Source organism: Dipodomys spectabilis, unplaced genomic scaffold (assembly GCF_019054845.1).
Source record: "Dipodomys spectabilis isolate Male_0828 unplaced genomic scaffold, ASM1905484v1 ptg000215l, whole genome shotgun sequence".
NCBI classification, from domain to species: Eukaryota; Metazoa; Chordata; class Mammalia; order Rodentia; family Heteromyidae; genus Dipodomys; species Dipodomys spectabilis.
The window spans coordinates 11,037,534-11,056,734 of record NW_024870892.1 but is presented as its reverse complement, the minus strand read 5'-3'; the positions used below and the strand labels follow the sequence as shown (position 1 = coordinate 11,056,734).

At 54.9% G+C, this 19,201-nt stretch overlaps 3 protein-coding genes and 1 long non-coding RNA gene across 6 annotated transcripts in view; 1 reads left to right on the top strand and 3 right to left on the bottom strand.

The window, feature by feature from the left end:
* Window positions 1-56: 56 nt before the first annotated feature.
* Window positions 57-10,892, bottom strand: LOC122122725 (KH-type splicing regulatory protein). 2 transcript variants are annotated; one of them, XM_042697048.1, is made up of 20 exons: window positions 10,530-10,892; window positions 8,609-8,705; window positions 8,164-8,202; window positions 6,779-6,818; window positions 6,269-6,318; window positions 6,051-6,122; window positions 5,379-5,436; window positions 4,910-5,084; window positions 4,716-4,814; window positions 4,347-4,445; window positions 4,170-4,272; window positions 3,641-3,741; window positions 3,389-3,533; window positions 3,146-3,306; window positions 2,957-3,066; window positions 2,756-2,844; window positions 2,482-2,682; window positions 2,286-2,363; window positions 2,042-2,202; window positions 57-1,086 (listed from the first exon to the last, which is right to left on the bottom strand). In XM_042697048.1, the coding sequence occupies exons 1-20, from the start codon at window positions 10,764-10,766 to the stop codon at window positions 1,078-1,080; spliced, it is 2,124 nt and encodes a 707-aa protein (XP_042552982.1). In that variant the 5' UTR covers window positions 10,767-10,892; the 3' UTR covers window positions 57-1,077. The 2 variants fall into 2 exon arrangements, with proteins under 2 accessions (XP_042552982.1, XP_042552981.1); XM_042697047.1 differs by having other exon boundaries at window positions 57-2,202.
* Window positions 10,893-11,056: 164 nt separating this feature from the next.
* Window positions 11,057-13,187, top strand: LOC122122731. Its single transcript, XR_006150202.1, has 2 exons — window positions 11,057-11,154; window positions 12,989-13,187. It is a non-coding gene; the product is annotated as an uncharacterized LOC122122731 (long non-coding RNA).
* Slc25a41 (solute carrier family 25 member 41) lies at window positions 11,898-17,807 on the bottom strand. 2 transcript variants are annotated; one of them, XM_042697054.1, is made up of 6 exons: window positions 17,661-17,807; window positions 16,908-17,060; window positions 16,633-16,740; window positions 14,701-14,868; window positions 12,930-13,077; window positions 11,898-12,359 (listed from the first exon to the last, which is right to left on the bottom strand). In XM_042697054.1, exons 1-6 carry the CDS (start codon window positions 17,790-17,792, stop codon window positions 12,184-12,186), a joined length of 885 nt encoding a protein of 294 aa, XP_042552988.1. In that variant the 5' UTR covers window positions 17,793-17,807; the 3' UTR covers window positions 11,898-12,183. The 2 variants fall into 2 exon arrangements, with proteins under 2 accessions (XP_042552988.1, XP_042552990.1); XM_042697056.1 differs by lacking the exon at window positions 17,661-17,807 and adding an exon at window positions 12,604-12,617 and having other exon boundaries at window positions 11,898-12,348; window positions 16,908-17,024.
* The window catches only part of Dennd1c (DENN domain containing 1C), a 37,226-nt gene continuing 34,287 nt past the window's right edge, over window positions 16,263-19,201 (bottom strand). Inside the window, exon 23 of the mRNA XM_042697044.1 lies at window positions 16,263-16,298. The gene's annotated coding sequence lies outside the window, so the exon portion shown is untranslated. The remainder of the gene's footprint in view (window positions 16,299-19,201) is intronic.

Sequence of the window (19,201 nt, the reverse complement as noted above, 5' to 3'; positions counted from 1 at the left end):
CATCCGCAAAGCCTCGTCCTTCGCCTGGTTCTCAATACACAACTGCAGCCAGCATGCAGTGTTTTAAAATAAAGCACTTTATTTAACAAAAAGGGGAGGGATAAAAGCAATGTGCCTGCCTGCAGAAAGCTAGTTTGTTTTTTTTTAAAAAACAAAGAAAACCCACACACAACACAAAGCTTCTAAATTTCCAATCAACACCATCATCAGGCTTTTTTTTTTCTCTTTTAAACAACATCTATAAAGAACAAATATCAGCTTCAAAAGTCTGCAGAGAGGAGGGAGAGAGAGAGAGAGACAGTACTCGTGGCAGACACAGGGAGGTTTTGTTATTATTTATTTGTGAAGTTAAAAACGAGCGATAAAAAGTAAAAACTGCCATACAATTTTTTTTTTGTTTGTTTTGTTCATTTTGTTTCTAGTTATCTCCTCTGGAACAGATGAAAAGACAAGAGAGCAGACCAGTCCTGGGCGGGGGCGGGTGTGGGTGGGGAGGGAGGAGCGAGGGAAGGGGGGAGGGGGTCTGCCATACCCACACCTGGTCCAAGGAATGTTCAACTCTAACTAAAAAAAAATAAAAAAAAAAAAAAAAAAAAGAGAGAAAAATGAAAAAGAAATAGCAAGTGACTTTTTTTTTTTTCCTTTTTGAAAGTTTATTTTAAAAACAAGAGGGCCACGGGCAGTTGGGAGAAAACGAATCACTTTACCCTCAGGAGAGGCTGTTTTGGGAAGGCTGGGGGATAGAGATTTATATATATATATATCATTTAATAGGTTTTGTTCTGCTTTGTGTTTTTAATTTTTAAAGTTTTTTTTTTTTTTGGCAGAGATTTTTAGTTCTCGCTATTTTCTAAGGCTGGCTCAACATGAAGAATCCCAATTTTGAAAGGAAGAGGATGCGGACGCTGGGGTGTGAGAGCTGGCCCCTCACAGGGGCCCCCAGCACCCCAGGCAGCCATCGCGCTCACCAAACAAACCAAGGAAAAACACAAACAAAAAAAAGCCCCCAAACAGAACAAAATGGAGAAAAAAAAAATAAAAGATTTTCACAGATGAAGAAGTTCACATTCATTCGATTCATTGAGCCTGTGGAGAGGGGAGAGACAGGAATTGGTCACTACGGGAGGGGCAGCGGGCCTGGGTGAAGAGCTGGACCTCCAGGAGGAGCCAGGAAGCCCCTCCAAGCCTGTGCGGCCCAGGCTGAGGCTGAGGCCTGCCACTGTCTAGCCTCTCAGGACTCTCAAGTCAGACTGCTGCCTGGAGGAAGAGGAAGAGGAAGAGGAAGAGGAGGAGGAGGAGGAGGAAAGGCAGAAGAGAGAAGCAGGAGTGAGGAGGGGGCGGGAAGGGGGGTGCTGGCGGCTCGGCGCATCACACATCAACAGTCAGATCATGGTGTCCCCACAACACCCCTGTGAGGTAGGTTGGAAAGTGGCATCGGTCGCCATGCCCACTTCACAGACAGGACCAGGACACAGAGGCGAGCACGCGAGGGCGCGGTGGCCAGGCAGCCCGCACAGAGCCAGCAGCCCGCACACGCAGTCACTTGGACGTGGGGGATAAAGGTCGTGGTTTTTAAAAAATAAAGGAATAAAAAGAACAAAACCCCAAAAAGTGATGTGGAGAAGGGGAGAGGAAAAAAAAAATTTCTTCCCAAGTGGGCAGACTCGAGTGGCCGGCAGCGGGCGGGACGCCATGGGAGCTGCCTGCCGGTCCCACCCAGGACTACCCACCAGTTCTCAAGTTCCACCTGTGCGTGCTTCGCGCTCCCCCAGCGTGGCGACAGTCACACAGGAACGAGCAGCTGGCGAGGAGCCTCCTCCGTGAGCCTCTGGACCCAGCGAGCGCTTCCCGGCGGCGGCAGCGGGCGGGCGGGCGGCGGGCGCGGGGCGCTCCGGAGACTCTGGCCACACGCCCGCTGCAGGCATCAAGGGCACACCCCGCAGGGGAAGGGGTTTCCGGCGCTACCCACTAAGGCAGGATGGACGGTGGCCGGGGGTTGGAAGGAGAAAGGAGGAGGAGGAGGGTGGCAATTCCCACTTGCCTGCTGCTGTCCCTGCTGGGTGGGGGGCGGCTGGGGGCCGCCGGGGCCGGGGGTCTGTCCGTAGTACGCGGCCTGCTGTCTGTAATACTCAGCCCAGGCAGCGCTGTAGTCCGGCTGGGAGCCAGGGGGTGCTCCGGGACCCCCTCCGGTGGCCACTTGGGCTGTGGTGTGGAAAGCAGAGGTGAATGAGCAGAGAGCTCCCCCCTGCCCGCTGTGCCCCACGCCTGGGGAGCCCCTGGCCTACCCTGCTTCTTGTAGTACTCCTCCCAGGCCTTGGTGTAGTCCTGCTGTGGCGGGGCTCCAGGCTGCTGTGGCTGTTGGCCTGGGGGGTGGAGTGCAGTGGAGGGTCAGGGTTGGGAAGGAGTGGGGCAGAGGATCAGGGTACCCCAGGATAGCGTGGGGTGGAAGGTCAGGGCAGGGGGCCTCCCTGCGGCACTCACCCATCTTCTTGTAGTACTCCTCCCAGGCCTTGGTGTAGTCGGACTGGCCTGCAGGTGGGGGCTGCGGGGGCTCCCCTTGCGCAGGTGGGGCAGCGGGTGCGGGCGCGGGGCCGGGCACGGGCCCGGGGGGCTGCTGGTAGTAGTGCGAGTAGTAGGCGGCCCAGGCGGCATTGGGGTCGGCGGCGGCGGCAGCTGCCTTGTCTGCACGAAGGCAACTGGTGGTGAGGGAGGCCTGGGAGCATGGCCCAGCCTCCCCAGGGGCTCTCACACTTACTGGGGTCATGAGGAGCGGGGGGCTGCCACTGGGGGTAGGTGTTGCCCCAGCCTTGGGGTGGGTACTGGTGAGGAGGGGGTCCGCCGGCGCTGTGGGAGACATAGGGAGCTTGTGAGGTGCTGTATGGCCCCACCTATCCCATGCGTGGTGGGATATGGGAGTGGGCCCAGCTCCCTCCCCCGCCAAGTCAGGAGTACTCACTGTGGAGGGGCCCCTGGTGGCCCCTGGTTGAAGGGCCCTGGGTTGAAGGGGCCCATGGGGCCTGCAGGGCCTGGTCCCCCGGGACCTGGTCCGACTGGGCAGAGGGGACCCTGGAGGATGAAGCAAGGATGTGAGTAGGGTGGCAGCGTGCAGGGAAATGGGGTCGCAGGTTCCTGGCCAGGAGCCCACCTCAATCTTCTCCTCAATGAGCTGCTTGGCGTGGTCAATCTGCTGAGGTGAGCCGCGGATAATGAAGAGTTTGAAGTTGGGGTCCCCATTGGGGGGCAGTTGCCGGGAGATCTCCACAAAGGCGCCCGTCTGCTGGTTGATGGCTTTCACATTCTCACCACCTGCAGGGCCACAGCCAGTGAGGGGAGAGCAGGAATGAGGGGCAATGGGGGTTGGGGGTGGGGTTGGGGGAGGGGAACTCACCTCGGCCAATGACCAACCCACACTTGTGGGTGGGAATAGAGAAGGTCATCTCTCCACCAGGGGGCCCCCAGTTGCCTTGGCCTCTTCCTCGGCCACGGCCCCCAGGGGGCATGCCAGGACCCCCAGGAGGGCCTGGAGGACCGCTCTGTTGAACAGGGAGAATGAGGACTGAAGCAGGAAGCCAACCTGGCCCCGGATGTCCCCAGGAGGGCTGGGCATCACCAGCCCAGGCAGCACCCCCAGACCACCCACCCGGAGGCTCTGGAGGAGGTCGTTGATGATCCGGGCCGCATGCTCACAGCGCTCTGGGGGGCCCATGATGTGAGCAATCTTCTCGGGTCCCGTCCCATCATCTGCGGCCAACACCGAGAGAGCAGAGATTGATTTAAAAGCAGAACTCCCAGCCTCTGGGCTGGCACCCCGGGGAAACACTGCCAAGCCACAGGTGCCTCTGAGGTCTGCCATCATGCTGTGCCCTGAACCCCCTTGTCCCACGGTGGAAGGGCAGCAGGGCAGCAGCTGAGGCCCCTTCCTGCCTTTCAGGCTCAGAGCTAGCTGAGCTGTCGTCTCCGGACTTTCCAGCAAGCACTCTCAACAGCACTGGTCCCCTGCCCAGACCTGAGGTTAGCCCAACTTGGGGAGGAACATTTGGTGGGGACCGGTGGTCTCCCAGTGGATGATCTGATGGCTGGGCCTTTCCTATGGACTGCAGCCTGCCTGTGGCACATTGCTTCTACCCGACCTTCAGATAAGACACACAAGCCAGGCATAGGGACCTCACCTTGCTTGAACTGTATCCGCACCCCGGCATCATTCTGGATCTTCTTGATCATTTCTCCACTCCGGCCGATGACCACTCCAACAGAATGCCTGGGCACTGGCACCTGGGAGTTGGGGAGGCGCAGGGTCAGCAAGCTTTGCCTGCAGCTTGGCTGCACCCTCCCTGCCCTCTACTCACGTCAATGCCTCCACCGATGCGAGAGCCGTACTCCGTGCGGTCCCCGAAGCCACCCTGCTCTCGTTCACGGAGGATGTCCATTACCATCTCACAGGCTTGCTGCATGCACAGGGATCTGGTCAGCATGTTGCAGTCCGGCTGCCCGGGTGCCTGGCCTCCCAGTCCCAGCCTGGGCCCAGGGCCTCAGTGCAACGCCACACCTCTGTGCAGTTTTGCACCTGCTCCCTAGTGGACAGGAAGCCCCAGACTCCAAGCAAGAAAGGGAAGACACCTCGTGGAATAGACAGGGCTGACCTCAAGGCTGGTGCCTGCTCACCCTGTAGAGCCTTAGGCAGCCCTCCAGGATCAGTGGCCACCCCCAGAGCTCACCTGCACTTTGTATGGATCCCCAATGATCCGGAGAGGCTTGTCCACATTGGTGTTCTGGGACCCGTCCTGAATTAAAATCATCTTCACCCCGGCACGCTCCTGGATAACCAATGGCAACCATGAGGGCCAGGCTCTCCTGGGACTCTCGAGCTGGAGGGGACCGGGGTGGGGACAGTGGAGTGCCAATCCGTCACCTGCAGCTGCTTAATCGTCTCCCCGCCTTTGCCGATGACCAGGCCAGCCTTGCCAGCAGGAATCATGATCTCCTGCACGGTGCCATTCTGGCCCCCATTGGCATTGTCGTGGAACTGTCCTGGGGGGCCCCCACGACCCCGAGACACAATGTCATCCAGCATCATCTTCGCTTTCCTGGAGAGGGAAGGACAGGCTGCTGCTACCACTTGCAGAAACAGATGAACCCCAGCTTGAAGGGGAGGGGGCCCCAACCAGTGTATGGGGCAGACGCCAAAGAGGAGGCCTGGCATGGGGGACTGTTCAGCCTGGAGCTTTGGCAGACGTTGGCATTCTCAGGCATCAACCTGTGCGCACAGCTCTCTGCAGAGGGCAGGAGTGAAGGACACGTGGCGGTGTCACTCCCAATTCCTGAAGGAAAGAGGGCTTCTGCCTGCTCCCCAAGTCACCAAGGTGCAGCCAGGCACTTACTGGACAGACTCAGGGGCTCCCGTCAAGGACACACTGCGCTCAGGTAAGCCACCACTGTCTGCAGAGAAGAGGAGACAGTGACCAAAGACAAGTGTGGAGATGAGGAAGCTTCCAGACAGCCTGTGGCCACTACCTCCCCACCCTCAGGTTACTCACTGGGAAAAGATAGGTGGAAGAAAAGACAGATTCAATAAGGACCAAGACCAAGGGCTTGGAATGTGGCTCAGTGGCAGAGTGCTTGCCTAACATGCACAACATCCTGGGTTTGATTCCTCAGTACCACATAAACAGAGAAAACCAAAAGTGGTGCTGTGGCTCAAGTGGTAGAGTTCTAGTCTTGAGCAAAAGCAGCTCAGGGACAGTGCCCAGAGCCTGTGTACAAGTCCCAGGACTAGCATAAAAAAAAAAAGAGGACCAAGACCTTGCCCTACTCCATTCCCTGCCCAGGTGCCCATGAACTTCCAGCCACCCACATCTCAGCCACCATGACGGTGCTTTAGACAAAGCAGCCACATGGTCACCTCATCCAATTCTTCCTTGTGGGCGATTCAATTTGGGGAAAGGGGACCTTCGCTCCCTGTCACACCTAGTGGTGTACTCTGTTTTGAGCCCAGTAAACATGAATCAGTGACAGTGCCAGCAGGTGTCAAGCAGGACGCTTGTTCCCCATACCTGGAGAGATCTGCACTTTGCAGCCCGAGTCCTGCTGGATTTTGTTGATCTGTTCGCCTCCTCTGCCAATGACTAGTAGACAGAAGAAATGCAGATATGGGCTGAGGAGGTCTGGAACTCAGGAGACTAGACTGGGGGTCTCCATTGGCAGCCCTCCCACAGCTCCCTGGAGGGCAGAGCACAGAAGCCCCATGGGGCCCAAAGGGACCAGCACTCACTTAGGCCCACCATGCCGTCTGGGACCCTGTACTCTTCTGTCATTGAAGTCCTGAAAGAGATGCTGCAAGTCACCCTGAGCACAGGGTGCAAGCTCCCTCCTGCCCTCCATGCTTCTAGCTGAATACCCAGCTTCCTACACTGGGGCCCAAGGCCCAGGGCCTGCTCTTCTCACCTCCTGAAGCAGGATACAATACCCCCAACTGTATGTGAGTTTCCCACTGGCCTTCCCCACAACCTGACAGGTTTACATGTGCACCTGATGTGGTAAAGTGGCAGAGACCCCCCCCCCCCCAGACCATGCCAACCCTCAGCCTGAGAGGCAGTCTGTATGTCTGAGCAACCCAGTCCAGGGGCAGCAACATCAGCAGCACCACTGTGTCATAAACAGCTGCTGAGTAGACCCTGATAGCTTCCTGGACTTGCTGGTTGGGTATGCCTGGCCTGTCAGTTGGGAGACAACTGCATGGTGTGGCAGAGACAGCCAAGAGCCCCATGAGCAGCTCAGTTACCTTGGGGGAGGGTGGATGGGTCCCAGCTGCGAACTGATGGCTGCAGAGAGAAATCCCAAAAGACCAGCTTAGCTCTTGTCCATACACCCCATGCCCACACCAGGGGCAACTGGCACTTATTACCCACAGTCCTGATGGCCACTGGAGGCCTCCCTCAAAAGTGCATGCAGGGCCTGGGACTGTGGCTTAGTGGTAGAGTGCTTACCTAGCATGCATAAAGCCCTGGGTTCAATTCCTTAGAAAAAAACCAAAAGTGGTGCTGTAGCAAATGGCTAGCGTCTTGAGCAAAAGAAATTCAGGAACAGTGCCCAGGCCTTAACTTCAAGCCCAGGATTGGGGGGAAAAGAAAAAAAGGTGCATGCAGGCCAGACACTGGTGGTTCAGGCCTGTAACCCTGGCTACTCAGGAGGCTGAGACGTAAGGATTGCAATTTAAAGCCAGTAGGGCAGGCTAGGATGTAGCTTATTGGTAAGTTCAATGTCCTGGGTTCGATCCCCAGTACAAAAAAAATTTTTAAAAAGCTGGGTATTGGTGGCTCACACTTGTAATCCTAGCTACTCAGGAGGCTGAGATCTGAGGATCACGGTTCAAAGCCAGTCTGGGCAGGAAAGTCCGTGATACTCATCTCCAATAAATCACTCAGAAAACCGAAAATGGCACTGTGGCTCAAGTGGTAGAGTGCTTGCCTTGAGCTGAAGAGCTGATGGATAGCACTCAGGCCTAGAGTTCAAGACCCACAACTGACAACCAAACAAACAAACAGCCAAAGCCAGTGGGGCAGCCAAGCTTATGAGACTATTATCTCCAATTAATGACTAGAAAACCGGAAGTGGAGCTATGACTCAAAGTGGTAGAGTGCTAGCCTTGAGCAAGAGAGCTCAGGAATAGTGCCCCAGTCCTCAGTTCAAGCCCTACAACTGACAGAGAGAGAGAGAGAGAGAAAGAGAGAGAAAGTGAGAGAAAAAGAGAGAAAGAGAGAGAGAGAAATATGCAGGTGGCTCATGCCTATAATCCTAGCTACTCAGGAGGCTGAGATCTGAGGATCACAGTTCAAAGCCAGCTTGGGCAGAAAAGTCTGAGACTCTTATCTCTAATTAACCACCAGAAAACCAGAAGTGGCCCTGTGGCTCAAGTTATAGGGCCCTTGCCTTGAGCTGAAGAGCTCAGGGAGAGCATCCAGGCCCAGAGTTCAAGTCCCATAACCAACAACAACAACAAAAGTGCATGCAGCCTCAAATCCAGGGGGCTCTAGATCTCTAAAACTCATGTATTACCGGGAACACAAGCCTCCCCAAAGCAGAGCTACCTACTCTAAACTTCCAGCTCCTGACCCTCCCTCCCTCCCCCAAGACCACAAAGCTGTCATAGGCACAGTCTGGACTTACAGTCTCCCTGGGAAGCCAGCTTCTTGCTCTCCGGCTGGTCTGTGGATGATAGAGGGTGTCAGATGCAGCACCACCCACCCGTCTGGCTGTTGCCACATGTCCCCACCCCAGCATCGGCACAGAGCTGGGGGTGGCAGAGGGCAGTCCCAGTGGGGCCGCCAACACCCAGGGTGACACTCTACAAGGAACAACCTCCAAGTGGTAAAGGCAGCTGGCTCCCCCTTGATGCTGGTTGGCCTTAGGGCCTGTCCCTAGAGGGGAGGAATGATCTTGGAACTTATAACTTACAACTTTGCCTTCTCAGCCACTGGATATGTCAGGGTGGCAGAGAGAACAAAATACAAGACCAGGACTGCTGACGCTTTCTGCAAGCAGTCTCCCTCACACTGGTACTCTCTGCACCTCAGCTCTCCCTCCCAAACTAAAAGTGGCTGCTGGGAGTTACCTCCATCTTCCAGCTGTCTCTTTTGGCCCCCAAAACCAAAATCAGGAGTGCTGTTATTCACAGTTGTAGCAGAATCGCCTCCAATTTTGGCTGCAATCTGGAGAAAGTAGGAAGCAAAGAAGAGTTGACCATGAGAGAGAAACACCTGTCCCCCAAACCTTCCCTGGAGCCTGCAGGGCCAGGAGTGGCATGCCTTGATTTAGAGTGAGCTGGGGGTGAAGGCATCCTGGAAGGAGTTTTTATGAAAGTTTCATAAAGTTCTCCCAAGTAACTGGGAACACCCTTTTCCTTGTCTTGGTGGGATCTGCAGAGAAAGCACTGGCATGACAGCGCCCATAATGCACTGACTTTGTTTTAAGTGGTGAAAGAAGCAGCTTGGTGGCCTGTAGAGGGGGACCCGAGGTTACCTCAGGAAGCAAGAGCTTTCAGACCCTGCTTTCTACACGAGTAACTTCTCCCAGCTTGACTCTTGGGGTGCTAGAACACAACTTTTTCCAGTTCCTCACCCTCAGCATCTCTGTACCCAAAAAGCCCTCATGTGACTAAGACAAAGCCCCCTTTGCAACACACTATACGTGTGTGCTAGTATGAACTCAGGACCTGGGTGCTTAGCTTTTTCACTTAAGGCTAGTACTCTACCCCTTTGGCACTACTTTTTTTTCTGGCTAACAGGAGATAAGCGTGTCACAGACTTTCCTGCCTGGGCTGGCTTCCAACCTCCATCCTAAGATCTCAGCCTCCTGAATAGCTAGGATTACAAGGTATAAGCATCAAAACCATATATGTTTAACATACATGAAGAGCAACTTCAGACACACCCAATTCAGCAAACAAACTTCAGATCACAACCTAGCTGTGTTTTAGAGACCCAGAGCCCATGCTCAGAATCTTTCTCTCCAACTCCACTGAGGGAAAAAAAAGGAGAAGAGCTTGTATCTTGGCAGGCCATAGAGGGCTTGGTGTATCACCCCAAATAATAGCACCAAGCTCCCACATTCAATCAATTCCCAACAGAATAAACACATTTTGAGGAGCAACCAGATCAAATGCTCCATCCAACCTACCCCACGCTGGTGGTGAGGAAGCTGGAGGCCATACTGGGAAGAAGTGAGGGAGGTCACCTAACGGGTCCTCCCACCTTGGGAGGAGCCAGTCCCCAGCCCAGAGGCGTGGGGACAAGCCCAGGGTGCCACACTCCAGTCATCTACTTCCTGAGCCCGCAGCAAAGTTCTCCCTAAGGGTCCCAAACCCTCTAGGCCTGAGAAAAGTAAGCCGGTAGAACTGAGGTCAGTCACAGCAGCACGTGACCCCTTTCATGCTGTCATCGGGCCTCAAAACGCGGCGATGGCACGACCCCCCCTCCCACTTTCCCAAAGACACACTTGACTTTCAAACTACCCAAAAACATCTGCGGGTGTCCACCTTCCCCATCTGGCCTGAAGGCTCAGGCGCCAAAGAGGGTCTTCTTCATTTTCCAGAGTTTTTTCTTTTTTTTTTTTTAAAGGGAAAGGGTCCCCCGTGGGACAAGGTTGGGGCAAAAACATGGCCCTTGGCTCTGATGTGGACAATCAGTGCGCAAAGCAAGACCCAACATTCAAGAAGGGGTGGGTGGGGGAGATCCATGGCCTCTGAGAGTGGGGGGCAAGTCTATGTGCCGGAAGGGACCACCCCAAGTTGAGGCCTGGATCTCCGCGACCCCGGCCCACCCAGGAACTGCTCTGGGTGACCCGACGCCGCCCCGACTCCACGTAGCTCCCCCCCCCCCCCGGGAGGAGCTGACCCCTGCCGGACAGGCCCCCAGCCGGCTACCCATGTGACCCCACGGCAGTCCCGGGCACCGCCCCCTCGCGACCCCGCGCGCGCGCGCACGTGACTCCCGCCCCCTCCCCCCCAGCGCCCCTCAAGCCCGCGGCCGCCTCACCTGGCGGGCCCGCTGCACCGCGTCCGCGAAAGCGTCCTTGCGGATCCCCGGGCCGCCGCCACCCGGCGGCTGCGAGGGGCCTCCGGCCGAGCCTCCACCCGGGCCGCCGCCGCCGCCGCGGTCCCCCGCGCCCGTTGGGCCCGGCGGAGGGCCTCCGCCGGCGCCTCCGGCTCCCCCGCCCCCGCCGGCGGGCGGCGGAGGCCCGGGCGGGGGTCCTCCCGAGCTGTAGTCCGACATGGCGCGGCGAGGCCGGGCCTGGTGCGGAGGCTGAGGCTGAGGAGGAGGTGGCGGCGGCGGCGGCGGCTCAACGCGGGAACAAGGCCTCGCTCCACACGGCCGCGGAGCACTCTGGGAACCCAGCGGCTGGGAAGACGACGAGGGGGGAGAGGGTACCCCCGCCCGCCGGCGACGTGACGGACAGCGCGGCCCGGCCAATAGGTGGCGGCTTTCGCTCCCCGCGCACCAATCGCGAGCCCTGGAGGTCATCAGCCAATCGCAGCGCCGCGAGAGGCAGTGGGCGGGAGACACCGAGTGACCGACAGGTCTAGAAGGCAATGGGCTGGGGGCTGTCGGCCCTGCGAAGGCAGATCGTGGCGATTCCAGACGGCAGGAAGCCCAGTGAAGCGTGAGTTCTAGATTGAAGGGGTGGCTTCAGAATCTGGTGGATGGTTCCAAAGCGTCACGTGGACTGGGAGGCGGCGCCGGTTTGGCGGGCGCTCGGCGTGATAGTCGTGAACCTCAGCCAATGAACACAGGAGGAAGGAGGTGCTTTTAAAGATTGACAGTCAATTTAATCGAATCCCTGACAAGTTCTGGATGATGGAGCTTGGATTTGGGCATGCTTTTCTGGTTAACCAGAATCCTTTTCCAGCCCTGACTTCTAAGCCAATGGCTGAGGGGCAGGGGCGGGATATCCCTTGACTGACACCGAGAATGGGCAAATAGCCATGGAAGAAATCAATTGCCCAGTTTTGGTGGGAGCCAGTGGACGCGCAGCTGCATTAGGGCGGAGCCGGGCACCCAGCGGCGTGGGGGGATTGGCTGGAACCGGAGTGAATGGCAGCCTACGTGGGCGACGGTGACCGGCTGCTGGAACTCAAGGCCTGACGTCGGAGTTAGCACCCCAGGCTCCGGGCTGGGTCTGTCCTGCACGTGGCCCGCTTGAAGCCGTGGACCAGTGCTTCCGGGGGTGTGGCGGCCTGGGAGCTAGGGGAAAACCCCTTGCATCCCCCCCCAGTCTAGAACCTCCCTGGTGCCACCCATTCTTCCCTTCTCTCCCTCCTCAGGGCCGAGGGGTCCCAGCCCCCCCCCCCATGCCACGCTCTCTACTCTCTTCAGTCTCTTATTCCCACACCCTGGACCCGAAGATCCAAGGCCTTTGGCTAGACCCAGGTACCCCTGACACATCCTGCAGAACCCCATCTTTATTCCTAATTGTCTGAACGGTCATCAGTTATACAGCCTTAAGAGCCAGGACGATCCAGCAGAACCCGGACCAGAGTCCAAACTCAGGACTCAGGCTGTACCATGGGGAAGAAACCCAAGTGGTCTTCTAACCCAAGCCCTCTGAACTGCCTGGGAGCCTGAGGCTGGGAGGACTTTTTTGGGATCTAAGGACACTAGGTCTTGCAGTTCCTGAAAGTTCTGAGCGGTGTCAGCTCACACCCAAGGTTTTCTTCATTCCTTCATATACCACGTAGCTGATGCCCCCCGCGGGCAACACCTTGAGCAACGTGGGGGTCATGCCTCGATACAGCCCCGGCCAGCCCTGCTGGGTCAGGATCCGACGAAACACTCCACGCATGGTGGGGTTGGAGCCCTCCACCGTGTCTGTGGGAACAAGACAAGCTATGGGCTGGGTCTAATTGGAGAGAGTTTTTTTTGTTTTGTTTTGTTTTTAAGGGAGGGGTGTTTGGGGAGTGAGATTGGGGGCCTGAGCCACATCTTGGAGGAGTTTGTGGGGATCTTTTGTGGATGGATGTTTTGCTGACTCCCCCTCCCCCCCAAGCTAGAGTCAGATTGGAGGGGTGGGGGTGAGTAAAAGGTTTAGTGGGGCTGGGTGCTGGTGGCTCACACCTGTAATCCTAGCTACTCAGGAGGCTGAGATCTGAGGATTGTGGTTTGAAGCCAGCCAGGGCAAAAAAGTCCATGAGACTCTTATCTCCAATGAATCACAGAAAAAGCCAGAAGTGGTACTGTGGCTCAAGTGTTAGAGTGCTAGCCTAGAGCATTAAAAGCTCAGAGGCAGTGCCCGAACCCAGAGTTAGAGCCCTGGGACAGGCTAAAAAAAAAAAAAAAAGGCTTGAGTTCAGTGTATCAGTGAGGAGAGTCTGGGAGGATAAACAAATTCCAATATAGGCAGATAAGGGCATATGTAGTGGCCACTGAGGCCAGCCTGACCTTCTGCCTGCATCCGGGTGCGCACCAAAGTCAGTGGGTAACTGGCCATTTGTCCACAGGTTGTGGAAAGCGTTACAGACGACAGAGAGACCAGGCCACTGGGGTCCTCCATGTCCTTGCCAGACTTCAGCCACAAGCTCTGGAGCATCTGCCAAAGGAAGAGGCAAGAACGCTATTCATAAAGCCAAGAATGGATAAATGAAAAGATGGTTTGCATGCACAGTGGAATATTACTCAGGCATAAAAAAGAGCAAAGTCCTCTTGTTTACAGCACCATGAATAGAATTGGAGGATATTATGTAACGTGGAATAAGTGAAGCTCAGGAAGATAAATGCATCAAAAGCTAAAAAAACCCCAAACAAACCAAGTCTCATAGAAGTAGAATAGTGATTTTCAGAGACTAAAGAAGGGGAGGAGAAGGATGGAGAGAGGAATATTAACGGTTATTGGTACAGTTGGATAGGAGGAATAACCTACAACCATAATCATGGTTGTACATTTCAAAATAGTAGGGATAAGCCTGGTGGTACACGCTTGTAATCCCCTCACTAGGAAAGCAAAGGAAAAAGTCCATGGCCATTCTAGGATTATACCTAGAGATACTCTGTCTCAAAAAGCTAGTATGTACTAGAGTCCTGGGGCTGGAACTTAGGGTATGGGCGCTGTCCCTGAGTGTTTTTTGCTCAAGGTTAGTACTCTACCACCTGAGCCACAGCTTCACTTCTGACTTTTTGGTGGTTAATTGGAGATAAGAGTCTCACAGACTCAGCAGTATGCCGATGGCTCACACCTGGATTTCTAGCTACTCAGGAAGCTGAGATCTGAGGATTGCCGTTCAAAGCCAGCTGAGGCAGGAAAGTCCTTGAGACTCTTATCTCCAATAAACCACCAGAAAACCGGAAGTGGTGCTGTGGATCAAAGTGGTAGAGTGCTTGCCTTGAGCTGAAGAGTTCTGGGAAAACACCCAGGCCCAGAGTTCAAGACCCATGACTGACAAAAAAAGAAAAAGAAAAAAAAAAAAAAAGAGTCTCACAGACTTTCCTGCCCAAGCTGGCTTTGAACTGGTCTCAGTCTCCTGCTGAGAAGCTTGGATTACAGGTGATGGTCACTAGTGACTGGTGGGGAGAAAAAAATATTTTTGGTTAAGTGCTTGCCAGGCAGGCACTTAACCACTTGAGCCATGCTCTCAGCCTGTTTTGTTCTGGTTCTTTGTTTTAATAGGATCTTGAGTGTTTTTGCCTGTGTCCTGGACTATAATCCTATGTAATTCCTGCTCACTTGGCTGGGTGGCTGGCAAGCCACACCACACTCAGCCATAGAGAAGTTGTTTACTGTCCTCAGCACAAAGAAATGGGAACTGTCTAAGCCACCACTGGTGACCAGATCATCACACACTGTGTGCACAGTGAACCCCTGAAATACACACAACTACATGCCAAGGACAAATTCATGAAATACTTGAAAGACAGAAAGGTATCAGGCACCAGTGACTCATGCCTGTCATCCTAGCTCCTCAGGAGGCTGAGGATCCAAGTTCAAAGCCAGGGCAGGAAAGTCCTTGAGACTCTTCTCTTCAATGAACCAGCAAAAAGCTGGAAGTGGCCCAAGTGGCAGAGCATTAGTATTGAGCTAAAAAGCTGAAGGACAGTGCCCAGGCCCTGAGTTCAAGCCCCAGGACCAGCACACAAAGTGGGGGTTAAGGGGGATGGGCAGGAGAAAGCTCAGCGGGGGCCCTGCCCAGGCCAGCCCACATCCCTGTGGAACACACACCTCGTACACGGCCAGGTCTGTGCAGGCGTAGGGAATGATGCCCAGCATGTTGGGCAGGTAGCCACGGTACAGAGCCCGGGTGCCATCACGCTCCAAGATCTGCCTGGCGCAGTCCAACAACCCCTTGTACTGGCCTGTCCTGCGTAGGGTCAGCCGCGTCTTCAGCACCTGGGGAGGGAAGGCCGATCAGTTGCTCCCACCTTCTCTGTGACCTTTGTCCGTGACAGACTGTGTCCCCATCGCATGCCGGGTTTGGGACCCAGATCTGTCACCTGCTCCCTGGATTTCATGTCCAGGCACCCAGGTCACATCATGCACCATCGTGCTAGCAGTGACTTACAGGTAATGAGCAGAAATTACTAGGTGGGCCTTCCCTAATCAAATGAGGATACTCATTCCCTATCTGTCACCAGATTTTTTTGGAGGGGGGTCAGTTGTGGGGCTTGAACTCTGGGCCTGGGTGCTATCCCTGAGCTCTTCAACTCAAGGTGAGCACTCTACCACTTGAGCCACAGTATCATTTCTGGTTTTCTGGTGGTTCATTGGAGGTAAGAGTCTCACAGACTTTCCTGTCTAGGCTGGCTTTGAACTGCGATCCTCAGATCTCAGCCTCCTGTGTAGCTAGGATGACAGGTATGAGTCACTGGCACTTGGCCGAATTTTTATAAAATCTCTTATCAGGGTTGGAGGCATGGCTTAGTTGGTTGAATGTTAGCCAATGAGGGAAAGTGTCAGGTATCAAGTTCAAGAACCAGTCTCAGACAGAAAAAAAAAAAAGAAAGAAAGAAATAATCAAAAGAACCCTGTATCCAAATACCAGAAACTACAATCGCATAAAAGCTGGACTACCTGCCATAGCAGAGAAAACTCAGGTGATCCTGAGCATGGCTGACTATGGTGGGAATCCCTCATAGCTAATCCTGGAAAACTGAGAATGAAGAGGACAGAGGGTCAGGCCAGGTCAACAGTCAAAAGATCAGCGGGAGCTGGGCATGGCAATGCACACCTGTAGTCCCAGCACTCAGGAGGCTGAAGGCAGAATGGCGGCCAGACCAGGCCAGCCTGGGCTGCATAGAAACCTGGTCAGGTGTGCCAAGGGCCGGAGAGGAGAAGGAAGGATGTGTAGAAAATGACTCTTTGGTCTGTGAAGCGATTCCTGCAGCAGTGTCATGTAAGTCTTTTACAACACAAGTCATGTTAGATCCTTCCAACCATCAATCTCAGCCCCACTTGCGTAAGCTGCGGGCTTCATCAGTAAGAATGCATCCAAGTGGGCGCTGGTGGCTCATGCCTATAATCATAGCCCTATAATCCTAGTTACTCAGGAGGCTGAGGTCTGAGGATTGTGATTCAAAGCCAGGTCATGTAGAAAAAACTATGAGATTCTTTTTTTTCTTTTTTCTTTTTTTTTGTTAGTTGTGGGGCTGAACTCTGGGCCTGGGCGCTGTCCCTCAGCTCTTCAGCTTAAGGCTAGCACTCTACCACTTGAGTCGCAGTGCCACTTCAAGCTTTTTCTACTTATGTGGTACTAAGGAATCGAACCCAGGGCCTCATGCATGCAAGGCAAGCACTCTACCACTGAGCCATCTTCCCAGCCCAACATTCTTAATTTCAATGTGCCAGGCCTTGAGCACAAAAGGTCAGGGACAGCACCAGGAAAGAAAGGAAGAAAGAAAAGAAAGAGAGAGAAAGAAAGAAAGAAAGAAAAGCAAACAAGCAAGCAAGAGAAAGTCTATACATAAAAGGCAAGTACAAATCACAGAGGTGGCATCTTGGATGGTTTGGGAGATGAGACCATTCTGGAAGTGGTGTTGAAATGGGCATCTGGAGTAAAGGATGGATGCCCATCTCCTATGGTAGAGGAGGAAGGGGAGGGGGAGCCGCAGGGCCAGGCCCTGGCTGGCAGGGTGTGTGGGCCCAGCATCCTCTCACCTCCATGGGGTTGATGAGGGTCTGAGAGATAGCCACAGCCAGCGAGCCCGCGAGGAGGCGCTCCTGGAATGGCGGAGAGCCGTGCACGCCACAGAAAAAGTTCTTACACTGGTGGGGAGAGAGTAGGGTTCCAGTTGCCTTTCCACCCCCAAAGCCATCCAGTGGGAGGGGCTGGGGGTCTCGGGGCGCCAGGAAGGCTGGGATGAGACTGTGGGGTTTGTATTTTGGGGTGGGAGGTGGTGGGGGTTTGGGGGAAGCTGGCCGAGGCCCCCTACCTGCTCAAAGACAGAGAACTTGATGGCATACTCCGGGGCGATCTTGAGCACGTTGATGCCGTTACCTCGCCACAGCGAGCGCACACCCCCCTCCTGCACCATGCTCCGGAGACCCCCCAGCAAGTTCATGAAGTTAGCCTGGGAGGAGTAGACCTGGCCGGGGGCGGGGGGCGAGGGGGGGAACTGGCTCACACAGGTGCAACGCATGCGCACACATGATCTGCAACACTGCCCACATACTTCTCTATCTCCTCCTAAGGCCAGCTCCAAACCCCACCCTCCAAACCCTCCAACCCAACTCCCGTCTTTGCCTGTCCTATTCAGACGTCACTCCTCTCCACCACAGTTCCTGGCCAAGGAGCCTCCCTGGGCCCCATGTGGCTGCCTACCCATATAGAGCTTCCCTCCCGCCACCCCCGCTGCCTCCTGTCCTCAGGCCTTCATACTGGGATTTGAACTCAAGGCCTTGCACTTGGAGCCAGGAATCCCTTTTTGTTTTTTAGCTTGTTTTTCAGATAGGCTCTCCCCGCTTTTTACCTAGGGACAACCTTGAGCCTCAGTTTTCCGGTCTCCTGAGTAGCTGGGATTACACGTGTGTGCCACCATACCCTTGTGAGTGCTGTTGTCATTCCCAACTCCCAGTCTCCTCACCCCTCCACGAGAAAACCCCACTGCCAGCTGCACTCCCATCCCGCCCCCAATGCCACTTTCACCTGTGATGTCCCCATGGGCTTGGGCCGCCTCCCTGCGCACCTGCATGTACACCTTGGCTCGATCAAGAGGGGCTGTGCCTGTGCGTGACACTGCCCCTGCCATGGCTCCCGACAGCAGGAACTTCCACAAGGCTCCCTCGTTGTCCACCTCCAGGACGTCCACGGGGACCATCAGCTGCTCCCCCGTGTCTAGCACCTGAGGCCAGAGCAGCTTTGACCAGCCTCGTCATGCGTCTCTGTGCCCACGGCCCCCACGTGGATGATTCTAGATCATTCTGGTTGTCTCCCCCTACAGTCCAGGCCCTGAGATATCCATGTTGCCCCCACTCACCTGCTGGGACAGGGGATGTTCAAGATGGCTTTCAGACACATGCCCGAACACGTACCCGTACACGTGCGTGCAGCCTGGGTTCCAGTTGGGGGGCAGGGGTGGGGGCGGGGGTGGGGAGGCAGGGCTCGCTCTGGTCACTAAACCCTTGACCCTCCTGAACAGCCTATGGACCCTAGAGCAAGATTCCTTCGTTTGCTCCTGATCATCTCCCATGGTGGCTGGAGGTCAGGACATACAGACCCACGTCCCTAGGGAATGTGACCCTGCCACCATAGGTTGTAGCTCCTGGGGTGCTTTGTAAATTCGGAGTCCAGGAGGCGATGAGGTCACAGAGGCCCCTGTGACCTCGCAGGTATGGTGGCCCATGTTCTCAAACCCAGAGCAGCCACTGTGCATCACTGCCAACTCAATGGGTCCCACCAAAAGTCTCATGCTGAAACTCCCCACCCAGGGGGCTAGAAGTTGGAGAACGAAAGCTGGCATCTGTAATCCCAGCCACTCAAAGAGGCTCAGATCCTCAGGATTGTAGTTCAAAACCAGCCCAGGCAGGAAAGTCAAGAGACTCATCTCCAATTAAGCAGCACAAAGCCAGAAAGTAGAGGTGTGGCTTGAGTGGTAGAGCGCTAACCTTGAGTAAAGAAAGCTCAGGGACAGTGCTGAGGGCCTGAGTTCAAGCCCCAGTAGAGAAAGAATTTGGACGTGGACTCTTGGTAGGTGATTAGTGTCGGAGGATGTCATGAAGATAAAAGACCCCATGATAGGCTTAGTGACATTTGTTTTTTAAAGAGCCAAGTGCTGGTGGCTCCCTCCTGTAATTCTGAGCTACTCAGGATGTTGAAAGCTGAAGGTCAAGGTTCAAGGCCAGCCTAGGTAGGGAAGTCTGTGAAACTAGCCAAGAAGCCAAAAGTGGAGCTGTGGCACAAGTAATAGAGCACCAGCCTTGGGCAAAAAAGCTTAAGGACAGCACACAGGCACTGGGTTCAAGCCCCAGGACTAGCACATACACAGCCAGAAGAGATAGCTGGGTGAGGTGGCTTATACCTAGAATCCTAGCTTCTCCCCTCTCTCTCTCCCCCTCTTATCTCTCCAGTCATTTCTATTTTTTTCTGTCAGTCTTGGGGCTTGAACCCAGGGCCTGGCTACGGTCCCTGAGCTGCTTTTGCTAAAGGCTAGTACTTTACCACTTGAGCCACAGTACTACTTCTGTGTTTTTCTATCTATGGTACTGAGGAATCGAACCCAAAGCTTTA